At 48.5% G+C, this 15576-nt stretch overlaps 6 protein-coding genes across 6 annotated transcripts; 2 read left to right on the top strand and 4 right to left on the bottom strand.

Moving 5' to 3' along the window:
• Positions 1 to 463: 463 nt before the first annotated feature.
• On the bottom strand, positions 464 to 2393 carry BO85DRAFT_466916 (uncharacterized protein; the record flags this gene model as incomplete). Its single annotated transcript, XM_025662154.1, has 6 exons — positions 464 to 594; positions 642 to 1084; positions 1140 to 1468; positions 1535 to 2226; positions 2279 to 2323; positions 2372 to 2393. The coding sequence occupies 6 exons, from the start codon at positions 2391 to 2393 to the stop codon at positions 464 to 466; spliced, it is 1662 nt and encodes a 553-aa protein (XP_025518306.1).
• A 1341-nt stretch (positions 2394 to 3734) lies between these two features.
• BO85DRAFT_392033 (putative PHD transcription factor) lies at positions 3735 to 6874 on the top strand (the record flags this gene model as incomplete). Its single annotated transcript, XM_025656831.1, has 2 exons — positions 3735 to 5325; positions 5385 to 6874. The coding sequence occupies 2 exons, from the start codon at positions 3735 to 3737 to the stop codon at positions 6446 to 6448; spliced, it is 2655 nt and encodes an 884-aa protein (XP_025518305.1). The 3' UTR covers positions 6449 to 6874.
• Positions 6875 to 6917: 43 nt separating this feature from the next.
• On the bottom strand, positions 6918 to 10057 carry BO85DRAFT_415682 (F-box domain protein; the record flags this gene model as incomplete). Its single annotated transcript, XM_025657707.1, has 4 exons — positions 8785 to 10057; positions 8238 to 8354; positions 7813 to 8148; positions 6918 to 7655 (listed from the first exon to the last, which is right to left on the bottom strand). The coding sequence occupies exons 1-4, from the start codon at positions 9913 to 9915 to the stop codon at positions 6918 to 6920; spliced, it is 2322 nt and encodes a 773-aa protein (XP_025518304.1). The 5' UTR covers positions 9916 to 10057.
• Positions 10058 to 10650: 593 nt separating this feature from the next.
• BO85DRAFT_415681 (cobalamin-independent methionine synthase II family protein) lies at positions 10651 to 12595 on the top strand. The gene is made up of 4 exons (XM_025657706.1): positions 10651 to 11013; positions 11081 to 11324; positions 11392 to 11808; positions 11868 to 12595. The coding sequence occupies exons 2-4, from the start codon at positions 11105 to 11107 to the stop codon at positions 12437 to 12439; spliced, it is 1209 nt and encodes a 402-aa protein (XP_025518303.1). The 5' UTR covers positions 10651 to 11013; positions 11081 to 11104; the 3' UTR covers positions 12440 to 12595.
• A 246-nt stretch (positions 12596 to 12841) lies between these two features.
• Positions 12842 to 13252, bottom strand: BO85DRAFT_485523 (DUF2945 domain-containing protein; the record flags this gene model as incomplete). The annotated part of the gene is made up of 3 exons (XM_025663332.1): positions 12842 to 12910; positions 12983 to 13095; positions 13204 to 13252. 3 exons carry the CDS (start codon positions 13250 to 13252, stop codon positions 12842 to 12844), a joined length of 231 nt encoding a protein of 76 aa, XP_025518302.1.
• Positions 13253 to 14269: 1017 nt separating this feature from the next.
• On the bottom strand, positions 14270 to 15306 carry BO85DRAFT_226017 (ADP-ribosylation factor family protein). The gene is made up of 5 exons (XM_025654743.1): positions 15047 to 15306; positions 14818 to 14976; positions 14600 to 14746; positions 14425 to 14537; positions 14270 to 14366 (listed from the first exon to the last, which is right to left on the bottom strand). The coding sequence occupies exons 1-5, from the start codon at positions 15138 to 15140 to the stop codon at positions 14325 to 14327; spliced, it is 555 nt and encodes a 184-aa protein (XP_025518301.1). The 5' UTR covers positions 15141 to 15306; the 3' UTR covers positions 14270 to 14324.
• Between the last annotated feature and the right edge of the window lie 270 nt (positions 15307 to 15576).

The following is a 15576-nucleotide window of genomic DNA, read 5'->3' as shown; positions in this document are numbered from 1 at the left end:
CCCTATTACACTTGCCAGCTATCAAAGCGAGCCTTTCATCATAAGGAAGGTGTCTTACTTTGTGAGGTAGGTGGTAGGGTATGGCATGAGCCAGGTTGGTGTGGAGGAAGCCTGGCTCTCGTGGCGGTAGCGTCTCCCTTTAGTAGCTATGCAGAGTCTCTGTACCCCTCTTGCCCTAACTCCTGCTAGCGGTATAAAGGGAGCGATATTAGCATGGGAAAATTGAACAAGTAGAGATCTCACATGAGGAGTTGACCATTGGATGAGCAGTTGGGTTTGTCGAGTAAGATAGTTGCGTACTATACTACGTACTCTACGGTGACGGTGAAACACTGGATAAAGCAAAGCGTATCAATTGGGAAAGCGCGTCAATGATGCTTGACATTGCCCTGTGCGGCTCATAGATATTGAAGCTATGATCCACTAAAAAATTATGAATGACGCTTCAAAAGCTTTTTAGCTACTAGTCATAGCGTCTAATTTTGTTCTCCATCAAGACAAAGGCGTCAACTACTCGAAGATCCCATCCATTAATCACTGAGACATCCCGATATGTTTTCGAGAATACAATGTGGTATAAACGGTTCTGGAACTCTAGTAAATGTGTCAGTTATGTCATAAGGAGACGAGGGTGGAACTACCTGGATTGGGTTTTCGAGGCATTGTAGTGGTGAAGTCGAGAACAATATAGTAGTCCATCCGGCCTTTTTCGATCAGGGTGTAATATTGTCCATTTGGCTTGAACCTGTCCATGTGCTCTTGCAGCCGGTCACGTTCTCTGAGGAGTTCCAATCCCCACTTCTTCTGGGTAATAAGGAAGTCAATTGTTCCACCTTTAATATCCGACTGAACCACGAACTCGGGAGACACGACAACATGCCCATCCAGTAAAGGGAAGAGACAGCGATAGAATTCCTTCTGATACTGGTCTTCCAGTGGTCGGGAACTACCTGCTAATGAACGAGGCGCATGTGCTAGCTGACATGGCTGAAATCCTCTGATAACGTCGAGCGCTAACTGTAAAGGAGTGTCGTATTCAAGTTGGTTATCAGGACGTTTCTCGGAGAAAAGACACTGGCAATACCTAGACTCTCGGATTAGAAAGCAGCCCAAAGTACTCCTATAGGCTCCCCACCTACCAACGGTGAATTTGACTTGCGAATATGTATCGCTCTCCTCCGTCGCAAATCTCTGCATGAAGCCATCCGTTGGCTAAGATATGTTCGAGACCTTCTTGTGCCTCCTTAGATGTACCCGCGAAGCTGGATGTGAGGATCCCATCAGAAGCAATGGCTGCCTTAAGAACAGCGGCGACATTAGGTATTTGAAGGATCCGTGCTGGGGGCAGACCTCTGGAGAATGGGAGACTTCGAAGACATCGAAAAAACCCCATTGGGTCACTGAAAAAGGCTGTGCTGATTGTTTGCCACTCTAGCGGTCTGCGGTTTCGCACTTCTTTGGAGAGTACCTGTTGTAAACAGCCTTAATTTTAGTAAACAGACCGGCGAAACATCGACTTTAGGATAAAGCTAACCGGTAGGGACCTCAGAGCTAGGACCAGAGATTTAATGAGCCCTACATGTCCACTGCTGCTTTTGAACAAGCCTCGCTTCAAAGCTGGCGTCAGAAGAGGCCCACAGTCTGGTATGACTTGTGGCGCACATCTTTCAATAACTTGAATGGCTTCATTTTCCTCCATTAACAAACCAACAGGTTTCCAAGGTGATTGGATATTGATATCGGGCCTAAGTGATATTTCCTGTCCCTCACCGAAAATCATTGGCGTCGCCATATATTTTCGCTCGAAACCCGAAAAGCCCCTATCTGGAGAGCCGTAAGACATGAACAGTACAATGTAAGGTTGAGATGATGGGTCAACAGCTTTGAACAGATCCGCCCATAGCGCGACGTCCCAATACGATTGTTGGGCCTCATCGATAAGGAGATACCCTCGTTGTGTCAGCCAGGAGCGGCCATGGACACCAGTTCGTTGCTCGAGATAACCGGCCCAGCCCTTTGCTCTCGTTACCATATCTACATCCCAACCAGACATGACGTAAAGAGGAGTATTTGGATCACAATCAAGGAGCTTGTTGGCTAATAGATTCACGATGGTTGTCTTACCCGAAGCAGGAGTCCCCCTCACTCGAACAATATGAAATGCTTTCAGTCGAGCAATGAGCTCCGTGATCAACCCATCCCGGTGAACGATATGTGATCCGACATCTGTGATGATTAGCAATGATCTTGCCAAGTCGGGTTGAAGCAAACTATATACCTATAGGTGCAGTTATCTGTGACGGTGGGAATTCGGAGGAAGTAGCTATGTCGCAAGATTAGCTGAGGAACATCACGAGTGTAAGAAACGAACAGTAATCTTGGTGGAGGCTCATCGGATGCGAGCATTTTTCACATTGTATTAGATTGTTCATGTCCGCAAGACGCGAAGCGCAGGACCCCTCGGGGCAAGCACACTGTAGAAATAGTTTTTCGTCTTGCCATTTACAAGGCCCCATGATGAAAAGTAGTATGTGATTATTGATAGTGGTAGGCGGTGATGGCGGTGATTTTGATGCTCTGCAAGTATATCGTACAAAAGGAATGATCAGGGATTGAGGGTCAATATTTAAGGAGGATGGCCTTGAATGAGCGTCCTCTTGCCTAGCTGTACATTGAATTGATCAATGGGATGCTGGAATAGCGTCTCTGAGTGTCAATTAACCACCATTGTAGTAACAGTAGTAGTAAAAGTGAATTATAGTAATTACATATCAGCGGAACATAGGCGGTCATTATAGTCATGCGATACAGATACCGTCATGCGAACAGGCTTCATAATTGACATTCCCCTTCACTACCAGCACCGCTCTTTCCTATTGTTGTGTGTGGAGTAAGAACACTGTCGCCGTGCTTTGCTGCTTCCTCTTTTGGCTCTGTCATGAACCTTGACTTTCCAGAATGAGAAGAATGGCAAGCAAGTATCTGCCGCCCATCACTGCAATGGTTTGGAGCACAGGCCTTGAACTCTGGACTTACGGCTTTCAATAGTGCTGCAGAGGGAGAATAGAAGGTCATCACAGCATCATTCTTCCGAGAATTCTCTTCTATGTCCCAAAGGATAGTAGTAATCTGTCGTGTGATAGGCAGTGTTTTGGAGACTCGACGGAGTTAACACTCACCGCCTTGGCCGTAAATCCGACGCAGAAGCTGCCAAATCCTCTCCGAATTCCATCTCCGCGTCGCCGAGCGCGCTTCCCCCAGCTTGAATATTTACTGAAAGCTTTGAAGTTATTGCGCTAGCCAGCTACTGGGGGAAAGACTCATCATTCACTAGAATCTTTTAATTACAGATCTAGGATTCTGACGCGAAGTCGCTACTTACAGAGACACTCACTTGGGATCGCATCCCACTCCGTTTCGCATCTTTCTCCGACCTCCGCCGCAATTGCGACTTTTACGACCGATCGATAATCAGCAAAGAAGACTTCCCCGTCGGTCGCCTTTCCATTTTCGGCTTGTGGAAGCTACCGACTCACATTCCAAAACTAATAGTATGAAATTGTATGCGACCGGAACCATACTCTTCGTCTAGGTTGCCAGTCTGCAGAATCGCCAGTCTGCGGGATCTTGAAGGCCAACATATCCCTAGGATTTTGTGCCCGAGCACTCACACGCTGGCTACCCACAGAAGGGGCGCGCTTGGACCTTAGAAGGTCGCTGGAAGAGTCGGAGTGATGGCCGGAGCTACGCAAGCGCCTGGTGATCAAACTCAGGTGGATGGTCGCGTCACCAATCAAGGGTCGACAAACCCATACGAAACAAACCCCGAGCTCCTCCCCAACGATGACCTATTCCTCGCCCGGAGTGTGCATTATGGCCGCTACGCGCCTCGCGAATCTGACTTCAAACCTCGATACAACCAGTGGTGCGAACCGGATCCAGAGGTCACTTCATATTGGGAAGGCATTGTGAAAGAGCTCTGTACGGCAGAGAATTCTCTGAATGTCTCGGGGAACCGGGAGGTCTTCGCTGCTGGCAGCGTTGTCATTCGCGTTGATCGTGAACCTTCAACTGGCGCCGCTGCTGAAAAGTACTCGTGTGCCAACGCCAATGAACTGAGTGCCGCAAGGAAGGCTGAGGATACGCTCAAGGAGATGTCCATCACTGTGCCGGTCATATTCTTTTGCGGGACAATAGATGGGAAAAATGTCACTGTGGAATCTAGAATCCCTGGAGTTACTCTCGAGGTAGCCTGGAGATACCTCACAGCTGAGCAGATTGACATGTTCAAGCAGCAGTGCCGTCGCATATCGCAGCGCCTTGGCGGGATAGATGCACCCCCCGACCGTCCTTCGTACGTTTGCAGTGGACTCAACTCACAAGCGTCACCCGATGCCCTGGAACCAGAGAAGAATATACTGTTTCGTGAAAGGAAGGAGGACGAACATATCTGTTTGGTCCACAACAACCTGGTACCGTCGAACGTTGTTATCAGCGATGATAAGGTGATCGGGATAACTGGTTGGCGACAGAGCGGGTACTTTGGCTTTGAAAGGGCAGATGAGATACATCGACGCTTTAGGATACTGGTGGCATCTGCCATACATGGAGACAAATCTACTAATCTGCGAGCGTGGTCTGACCTCTATGAAGGACTTGATGCCGCAGGAGTAGTTAGATCCGCGAGCAAGCAAGACACACCAATCCCTCTTGTCAAGACCGAACCCCTCAACACGAATTTGGATAAAGTTCCCCTTAACGAAGAGTCGGAATCCAAGCCACCGGTTTCTTCACTTGACGGCCCGACTGCGGACCACCTCACTCCAAAAAACATTGCGAGTCTCAAGAATAGGGGATCCTCAAGAGCGTCGTCTTCTGACCGCTCCTCGCCAGCCACATCTACGAAACCTGGCCCGGCCCGGAAGTCTGCTACTGCTGCAACCAAGAAAGGGACTGGGCGAAAGTCAACGACCAAAAAGAGGAAAGCCAACGAATTGGACAGCGATATTGTTGATGGCGGTCGCTCCAACACTCCGTCTTCGATTCGTGCTGGCAAGCCCGCAACCAAAAAGCGGAATTCCACCTCGCACACCAACTCACCCGCCCCAGATAGTAGAAGGAAAGGCAGCAAGAACGTTGAGCAAGATGATATAGAAGAAGAGGAAGAAGATGACTCTGATGATAACGATGAAATATTTTGCATCTGCCGCAAACCTGACAATCATACGTGGATGATTGGATGCGATGGTGGATGTGAGGATTGGTTTCACGGGAAATGCGTCAACATCGATCCGAGAGATGCAGACCTCATTGACAAGTACATCTGTAAGACATTTCTCCGGCATTACACACATAATGTATGCCCGTGCACTAACACTCTGCAGGCCCGAATTGCAAGGAGCAAGGCAAAGGATGGACTACATGGAAACCTATGTGCCGGCTAAAAGAATGCCGCAAGCCCGCCCGAGTCAACCAGAAAATCCCCAGCAAATACTGTTCAGACGAACATGGCCGGGAGTTCATGCTTCAGCGAACCAAGCTTCTCCTGGGTACGGGACTGAAAGCAAAAACAAATGCAGCAGGCCGAGCAGCCACCAATGGCATTAATTCGAGCGGAAGCAATAGCCGTGATGGGACCGCTACGCCAGACAGACGAGACCCGGACGATCTAGGAAGCCGAGGTGGAGTCCTTACAACAGGCGATCTCAAAGCCGTCGTAATGGGCGTCAGCTCCGCCAAAGAATTCCGCAAACTAGGCGAAAGCATCATATCGCTTCCCGCCGAAGAGGAAAGCAAAAATACCGCCACTACCACCACGGATCCGGAAGCCGAGACCAAGGAGGGAAAGAAGATCGGTCTGGACTTCGACGTAGACTGGCTCACATACACTCCCGACGAAGCATCCAAACTACAAAAGATCCGCAAGCAACGGGACGACCTTCTCCATCGCAAAGAGATGCTCCGCGCCCGAAACACATTCATGACACTGGTGCGCCAGCGATCCAAGAGTATTTTGGAGCATCTAAAACAAACCGACCCAAAGGGTGGTTGGAAAGACATCTGCGGGTTCGACAGCAGACTCGCATGGTCGGACGAAGAATTCGACGAATGGCGGTTATCCGAAATCGGCGCGAAAGCACTCGAGGATGGCTCGCCCGAAGCCCTGGCATCAAGTTATCCCGAAGCTGCTACGGACGCCGACGGCGACACCGCCATGGATGACGACAACGAAGACGACTTCGAGAAACTCTCACGTGGAGTCTGTACTAAGAAGCGTTGTGAGAGGCATAAACAATGGCTCAAGGTCCAACAGCAAGATGCTGTATTCGAGGAAAATACCCTCGCTTTGGATCTTAGCAAATGCGAAAAAGAAGCGAAGAATGTCGTTGAGAGGGCCGTTCTTAGGATGTGGGCCGAATCAGACAATGCGCAAATTGGTGGCCAGTGATGTAATATTACTACGGCAGGCATCAAACCAGCGTGGCTTGTCTTTCGTCCCAGCATTCCCCTCTCATACATTACATACAGACGCTTCCTATCTCTCCTTTGTCGCGTTTGACAATTGACTTGATTTGGTTGATACCCCCATTCATAATGATCATCATTATTATTTATTTATCTGGAGAAAAAAGCATCATTCACAACTGGAGTTAGTCAGCGCGGAAAGGCAATTTTGGTCTGCTAAGGGGGAAAAGTTGGAACTGGTGCATATTATTTGCATGATAGACGGTGTCAAGGGTTCATGTTTGTTTGAGATTTCCAAGTGGAATGAAATATTCAAACGGAGTAAGCAGGAAATTCTACTATCTACATAGGTCGCAATCGCAATATCATACATCAGGGCATGCACGCCCTGCAGCGCATAGCAACTATCAAACCTCACACATCGAATTACAAACCCAGCCATTCATGTTCAATCAAACCTCCCCCTCCCAAACACACCACCTCCCAACATTCCCACCCACCCTATCCTTAATAACCTCCACAACCGGAACCCTCCCAATACTCGACACCAACAGATGCGAATCAATCCCCTGATCCAGCGTCCTCATCAACAGGCTCGGAAACATCTCACCACTATGCGCACGGAACGCAGACTGGATCCCCTCGCCATCATCCATTTCATACACTCCCCCCGTAGCGTTAGTATCTACTTCTACCCCCACTCCCCCACTCTGAGACGACACCACCTTCCCCAATCCACTAGTATTCACCAACATCACCGAGAGATTCGACCCATGCGTTCGCGTCAACTGCGTTAGTGTCCGTAATACAGACGTGAGCATAGCTGATCCGCGCAGGGGGTTCGAAGCTCGGATTACGCCCTCGGTTAGGGTATCCAGGCCGGTGATTATTATGATATGTTGTTGATGTGGTGTTGTTTCTCTTGATGCTGAAGATATGGTCAATGCGATTTCGTGGATGGCTTGTGCGGCTGCGTTGAAGTCGTAGACGGGAAAGAGTTGGACGGAGTCCAGAAGGGTTATTGCTTGGGTTCGCGATAGTGGGAGTTGTTGTTTGTTGAGGAGGGACGTGAGGAGGCGTTGGGGGGTGAAGGCGCTGAAGTTGGCCGGGTGGATTATGTAGGTTTTGGGTTGGTGGGTGTCGTGTTGGTGTTGGTGTAGTAGGTGGGTTGTGAGGAGGTGTCGGGGGAGCTGGGAGGTTGTTAATTATGTATGTTCTTATATGGGGAGTTGGGGTTTGTGGTAAGGAGATGTAGTATAAATGATTATTGGGGGTGGTAGATATGGCTTAACAAGTTTATGCATAATGGCATAGCAGGGAGGTTGTCTATGGAGAAGGTAGACATACTCTTCCGATGTACTCATCCTCATCACTCGTCTCCTTGTGTGCGTCTCTGAGCCTGGAGAAGCCAATGACTATGCCACTTCTGAAAACGCTGTCTGGACTATCTTGAAGTCCCTTTTGCACGTCATGTGAAATGTTCCAGCTTTGTTCCGCGGAGTGTTGTTGATCTTGTTTGTGTTTGTTCTCTGCTGATGGACCAGACTGCAGCATAGTATGAGCTAAAATTGGTGGCGCTGGCTCAGCATCGCCAATATAAGCGTTGATGGACATGATGTTCTTCACCGGACTGAACGGTGGGAAAAACGCGTAGCTCTGCAACGCGTCCGTGTATAGGGATGCCTTCTGTCAGATTATGCTGAGGATATGTAGTAGTTTAGAAGGGAGAGCTATATTTCACTCTGTTTGTTGTTGTTATCATAGATACGGACCGAATTTGTTAAGTGGTTTAAATGTAGTCGTAAGTTGAGATGTATACAAGGTGTGGAGTAGATCTGGGTTTCGCGAACGAATGTTGTGCCGGATATTGTAAAGCCCAGCTCGTCGCTCTTATATAGAATGCACCCTGTAACCCTTCCAAAAATCGTCTCATATCTGATAGGGGCTTGCACTATATTGGCTACTTAATTGGAAAAAATTATACCTAGTAATTGAAATAATCGAATAACCATCAAGTGTGCCCGCATGCCCACTCAATCATTAGTAGTTGATGTGCTATCACGTGATAATGACGTATATTATGTGTCTCAGTATGCACAATGAAGTTGCAGTATAAGTACTACTCACTCTAAATTGTTCTATATGCTAATATGCAAGCCGTAAATTGACTCAGACATGTGGAAGTTATGGAAATAAGTATAGAGGGTAATTATGTACAGGCGCATCACAAATTTACTTACAAACTCTTGGAGCGTAATTCATGCAGAATATTTTCAAGTGTGCGCTCATTACTGTAGCATATCAGAGAGCGTTACCTACCGTCGTCGTAGGAGAACCCAACCGATCATCTTCGCCGTTCGAAGGTACTTTTGTCCAAGTTCCTCTTCCATCATGTACCCATCCGCTGCTGTCCAACACGTCCCCTAGGATGGTAGATAGTTCTGAACGCAGAGCATCAAACTCGTAATCCGGCGTACGGAATTCCACGAGACTATCTAACGCCCCCATTTTCCTGACAGTGTGCGCAATAAGTGAATATCCAGTAGCAATCTCCATCCATGGGTCACTGGGGTCCATGGAGCCTCTCTGTTCCATCTCCGTAATCTTATCATTCGGAGACGGGGCAAGTTGGATGCTCAATGAACGTAGGTTGGTCATCAATTCAATGGCATCCAAGACTAATTTGACATGATTATAGAACGGAAACACTGCCGTATAGTTGAACGACGTGAAGGATTTCAATGAGCGGGAAAGGTCCAGCCTCTCGGAGAACAGTTGTGTGGATGCCACTGTTCCCCACTTATTGAATAGGGAAGGAACCTGGAACATGAAATACTCATAGTGATTGTACGCCCTGAGCGAGGACGACTCATTGAAGGCAAAGGAAGACCATACCCGAGTCTCAAGCAGACGGGCTGGATGCTTTGTCTCTGATAGTAGAGGAGGCCTGCAGACCCGCGAGTTCTGTTCCAATTGTAGAACCTGGAAAGGAACCTCGAATGCCCAGCTATGTCCGTCCATGATCCGTGTGTCAAGCATGGCGGCCAGAAATGGGGGAGGTGCAATCACAATGATCCGTAACGGATCGAGACTATCGAGTACTGGACGCCACCAATAGGGATCCTCTCGATGATCGGGAGAATCCATCCCCTTGGCCACAATCGATATTACATATCGACCAAGATCTAAACTCGTTATAAATGAGACAAAGTCCGCTACATCTTTGATATCGAAGCATGCGTGAGCGAAAAGGTGGGGGCGCACCAGCTCCAGGAGTCGGGAGGAGGTGCGTGCAAGATTCTTCAAATCCCTAGTTCTAGATGTAGTAATACGCATACAAGGAGGCTTGTGCACCCTGGACCGAGAAGGAGGGGAAGCCGAGAGTTCGGAGATGATCTGATCCAAAAGCTCATTCGGAAGGCTTTCCAAGGGCGAATGTGGTAAAGACATTGTTCCAGTAATCTGAGATAAAGTTTTCGTCCGAATGCCTCACATTGCGGAGACTATGAGCTTCAAATCAAGTATAGAAAACCAATGAATTGGACATAAATGCCAGCCCACAGCGATGTACTTTCCAGAAAGGAGTTATGGCGTGGTGGTTTCGGGAAGAATGCTGGTTGTCAATTGCCGGGGGACCCCACATTCAATTCACGTGATAGTCAAATGGCGAAGATGGCTCCATAAGCAGGAAAACCGTGACAGAATGCTTTGACAGACTAAATTGGCGTTTACACAGATAGCAGGACTACTGTGACCTGTGGTCGCACTTTACACGCGCCAAATTTACGTATACTACTCATTTTAAGCCAGACTCGACACGACATACTCTGTATAGCTTTGGAATCACACCAACTTTATAGGAACGCCTTTGCTGTATGAATGTGGAGCTGCATTAGTCTCTCCCCGCAACTCCTGCACTGGCTTGTTCTGACACTCGACAACATCGCAGCCACCCGGCAACAGTGTACTATTCACGGTGCAATGATATAATCATAATGGGGGGATAAGGAATCAATTCAGGCCATTGTAGAATTATTATTTCTTGCTTTAGGCATCTGCAGCCAGCCCAGAACAGAAAGAACCCCAGATAAAATTGATTGCTGAGTCAGTACTTATACATTGGCCCCACCGGAGGCTTCCTTGCCGATCTTCTTTCCGCCTTCCTGGATTTACCATAGTACTTCTGGCTCAATCCTACGTCGAAAGCTGTCCCAGATGCCAGAAGACATTGAAAGTCATGGAATTACTCGGTGTGTTTAGGTCTTCGAGGGAAGGTAGTCGTAACAAGTAGTACTTAAGGGGCGCGCAAGATCGCAAGAATTTGCTTGAATTATCTTTCTGTCTCTCGTCTTGGGCCTGCGAAATCGGTCCCAGAATTTGGGGTCACTGTCCAGAGCGGTGGGGCAAGAACAGACCGGAGAAGAACATGGACAAGACTCGGAGAACTCGCTTGCTGAGAAATGAGGGGGTCTCTTGCCCCCCATTTCTTCCTTCTTCTTGACTCGAGTCGGCTGTTGTCTTCTTCTCTCCATTCTGTCACCAGACCAGGTATGTTTCTTCCGTGAATCCATGAAAAGTTGGTTGCCACTGGATTCTCTAACTGATTTCTGGACAGAACACTCAAGCACTTTCAATCATCATGGCCCCTCAACTCCACCGTAACCCTCCTTTCCGCGCTGAGCACCTCGGCTCTCTCCTCCGGACGGAGGAGCTCCTCAAGACCAAGACCGCTTTCGAGAATGGCGAGGTTTCTGAGGCTCAGCTCGATGCTATCGAGAACAAGGATGTGAAGGAGGTCGCGGAGACCCAGAAGAAGTTGGGTTATGCCGCCATCTCCGACGGAGAGTACCGCCGTCACAGTAAGCTAGCCCCTCAGACGTCGCGCCTAATCATAGGGACTTTTTGCTGACATGTTGACCGCGACAGTGTTCTGGGGTTCCTTCTTCCCTGGACTTGAGGGATTCGAGGAGGTCAGTGATGTCGATGCTGATGTCTTCCGCCCCTACGCCCCCGATGTTGCCGCGTTCCTCGAGGCTGGTCACAAGCCTGGTGAGACCGTTATCTGCACCGGCAAGATCAAGCACGTCGGCAGCACTTACACCAAGGAGTTCAAGTACCTGGCCAGCGTTGTTCCTCCCGAGGAGGTCAAGAACCTCAAGATCACCCTTGCTGCTCCTAACTGGTACCACTTGCGGTACAAGGAGGGCAAGGCTTACCCCAAGGAGGTGTACAGCTCCGACGAGGAGTACTTCGGTGACATCGCCAAGGCGGTTCAGGCTGAGCTGCAGGAGCTGTATGATGTTGGCTGCAGGAACGTCCAGTTCGACGACCCCAACCTTGCTTGTGAGTCCATCATGTCTGTATATCTATCCACGAGGATAACACGCTGACTCAAACTGCAGACTTCTGCTCTGAGAAGATGCTTGCTGGCTGGAAAGAGGACCCTCTGAACGTTCGCTCCGCGGATGAGACCTTCGAGCAGTACATTAAGCTGTACAACGACAGCATTTCTAAGCGCCCTGCCGATATGCACATCGGTGTGCACCTTTGCCGTGGTAACTTCGTTGGCAGCCGTCACTTCTCCGAGGGTGGCTACGACCGCATTGCCACCAAGCTCTTCAAGGAGCTCAACGTTGACACCTACTACCTCGAGTATGACACCCCTCGTGCTGGTGGCTTCGAGCCCCTGAAGGAGCTCCCTACCCACAAGAACGTCATCCTGGGTGTCGTTACCAGCAAGTTCGCTGCCCTCGAGGACAAGGAGGAGATGAAGAAGCGTGTCTATGACGCTGCCAAGTTCATCGCTGAGGGCAACAACATCTCTCTTGAGGAAGCCCTCAACCAGGTCGGCGTCAGCCCCCAGTGTGGCTTTGCCAGTCACCGTGAGGGTAACGCCATTGACCGCGATGGTATGATCGCCAAGCTGAAGCTTGTGCGCGAGATCGCCAACGATATCTGGCCCGGCCAGCTGTAAATATACCCGTCGTGAATGGCCGCGACATAAACTCCTGTCGATTCAACAACGAAAGGGAGTATGAATGAATGTGACGACTTTAGCGTTTAGGATACCAGTTATTTAACATATGGATCGGATGTATAGTTTTAGAAAAATCCACGATTGTTTTTTTTCACTTTCTCAAATACCATACCATACACCTGGACACATGTGCCATTATGTAGTTCGACAAACTGAGTACCTTGGAGTCACTGCAAGCACGACGTCCCACCCAAGAAGCTAATGAAGGCAGATCACTTTGTTATCAACCATTAACTATCTCTCATCTTGCCGTTTACCTTGAAAACATTATTAAATATAGATTACTACCCCTAAACAAGGACTGCCCCCGCGCATCACTAGATAACGTCATGGACCCTTTCACTCCGCCGGTCCAAGAATACTACTCTCCTTGATCGCCGCTCGTTTATGTGTATGAGCGTTCTCGATCTACCACCCCGGACCCCATGATCAGCATTACTGCTTACCATACCACATCCATCCGTATCAATATACACGCACCTCATACCGCGGCATCTCATCCGACGCTTCGATCTTCCGCCCCGTCATGGTACCAGAATGCGTGCGGACGTCCCGGATGATGCCGATTGCTTCGGCGGTCTTGGAATCAGGTCCTGCGTATCGAGTATTCCCTTGTTAGTCTCTCTTTATCTTATCTTTTCCTGCTGAAAAGAGCAGCCGGTCACGAGAAGAAGAGTGTAGTAGTAGTAGTAGTAACTCACCGCCAATAGGCTTATAGCGAACCGTATCACCTGTTGCGTAGTCGGGCATTCTCAAGATAAGTATTTCTAATCAAGAAAGGCTTTGTGGTAAGTCTTGTAGTGTGTGTATGTGTGTTTGGTTGCAGATAACATACAAGTAACCAATCTATCCAGCAAAACAACTACGTGGTGTTGTGTCGTGTATTTAAGTACAAGTTTAACTTTTCCTTCCCAGAGCCACTGGTGTCAGATTGATGCTATCTGACGACGAACTTGGGAGTCAGCCACATTTATTACCCATGGATAGGGCGGGTAAGTCGAGAGTTGTGCATGTGCTCGGAGCTTATTTATCAATACATCAACATCCCCTACTTCTATCTAATTGATTTATGCAAGATTGGGTTTTGCTTATATATAATATATCCGATGACCGGGAGGAGTGTGTGACTGGTGGGACGAGCTTTCCGTTCCATGTGTCTGGAGGAGGATTTTCCGAGGCCTTAGGAGTTTATGGTTACGGGGTTGTCATGAGTCAATGACGTTGGTGGAACATATGATCTTTGTTTGTTTGTTTTGGTTTGGGTTCCCTTTTATCTTTTTTGTTTCATCGTTTATTCATAAAGTGTGGATTTTTTGGGGTTTGGTAGTATCTAAAGAATATTATCAACAACCGAGCCGGGGAAAATACAACTGGGATATAAATAAATAGATAAATGCGAGGAGAGGATGAAAAGAAAAGAAATATTAAAGGGAGTATATGTATGCAGGTATGTGCTGGTCCAAGTTCCTTCTATTTTGAATGTTTCTACACACGAGAAGGGGGGGGGGGGGGGGGGGGAAAAAAAGAAGACAACAGAGAAAGGAAAATAGGAAAATAGTATTAAGAGACGGTATTCGAAATGACCCGCATCGAAACAGTGGGGATATCATGAAAATAAAGGAGAAAGGAAAAGCGGAACGGCGTGCGCGTGAAAGAAAATATTGCAAACACAGGATCCAAATGCTGCGTCTTCTGTCATCAAATCGAACGTGAAACGAGAGGTGTTCTGATGGTTCAGTTGGTACAAAGGAAACTGTTGTACACGAGAGGCCGTGCAGATGGCCTCCAAGTTTTGCGGCTCAGGTCGTGGCCGGCGGCTGTTTTATTTCTGAGGTTGCGTCTTGACGTTGTTGGAGAGCCATGCCTGAGAAAGTTGAGCGTTAGATGGCTGAGCATTGCCGATGAGGGGGCGTTTAACTTACCAGGCCCTCAAAGATACCAGTTCCCTCCGTTGCGACACTTGGAGCAACGTACCACAGCTTATCCTTCAACTTGGTGAGCTGTAGCGCTTGAGTAACTTCCTCGGGGCTCATGTCTGCAAGAAGAATCCTGGTCAGTCGCGACATCGTTTCCCACCATAACAATGCGGGAACTTACGGCCTTGAACATCCTGCTTGTTGGCAAAGACCAGCAGAAGAGCATCCTTCATTTCGCGATCGTTGATAATCTTGTGAAGTTCGGAGCGAGCTTCCTCCAAACGAGCAGTGTCGCTGGAGTCCACGACGAAAATCAATCCTTGTGTACCTGAAGAGTTCACCCAATGTCAGCCAACTGCCCCACGATCCGCTGAAAACACGCGACAAGTGAAAACTTACCAGAGTAGTAGTGTCTCCAGAGGGGTCTGATCTTGTCCTGTCCACCAACATCCCAAACATTGAACTTGACATTCTTGTAGGTGACGCTTTCAACGTTAAAACCGACGGTAGGGATAGTGGTGACGTCCTGATTGGTGAGCTTCAATTTGTAGAGAATTGCTAACGCACTGTGTTAGTTTCCACATAGCCATGGTCAATGAGTCGACGCAGAGTCGAGGAGCAAACTTACTGGTCTTTCCAGCAGCATCCAAACCCAGCATCAAAATCCGCATCTCCTTCGTACCGAAGATCTTCCCCATAATCTTGGACACTTGACCACCCATTGTGACTAAAGGAGGCGTCTCCTGAAGACCGCCGACTGTTGATAGGATAAAGGAGCGACTGAGCCTGCGGAGATTCAACGAGCGCCAGAGAGCGTCTCCGATGCAATGCAATTGCAGTGAGGAATCGGGATTCTAGATGGTGGACCGATTGGTCGAGTAGGGGGCCGTGGGAGAAAGAGGACAACGAAAACTAAACGTAAGGTCAATTACCCCGTGCTAGCGATCCGCGTCAACAGGGCGACGTCTCCATAATGGACCATGCGTTCGCAGACGCAAGGTAAACAAGACATATGGAACTTACCTTATGTAAAGAAGGGGCGATAACGACGCACGTTGAAGCAGAGAGAAGAGAGTGTCGGTCCAGCAGGGTCGAAAGTCAAATTGCACAACGATTGATCGAACAGCAGCAATAAGAATTTCAGGGTTCACGATCCAC

The sequence above is a fragment of the Aspergillus piperis genome (assembly GCF_003184755.1).
Source record: "Aspergillus piperis CBS 112811 unplaced genomic scaffold BO85scaffold_4, whole genome shotgun sequence".
Taxonomy (NCBI): Eukaryota; Fungi; Ascomycota; class Eurotiomycetes; order Eurotiales; family Aspergillaceae; genus Aspergillus; species Aspergillus piperis.
Note: the sequence above shows the minus strand (reverse complement) of the source record. Positions and strands in the feature narration are given on the sequence as shown.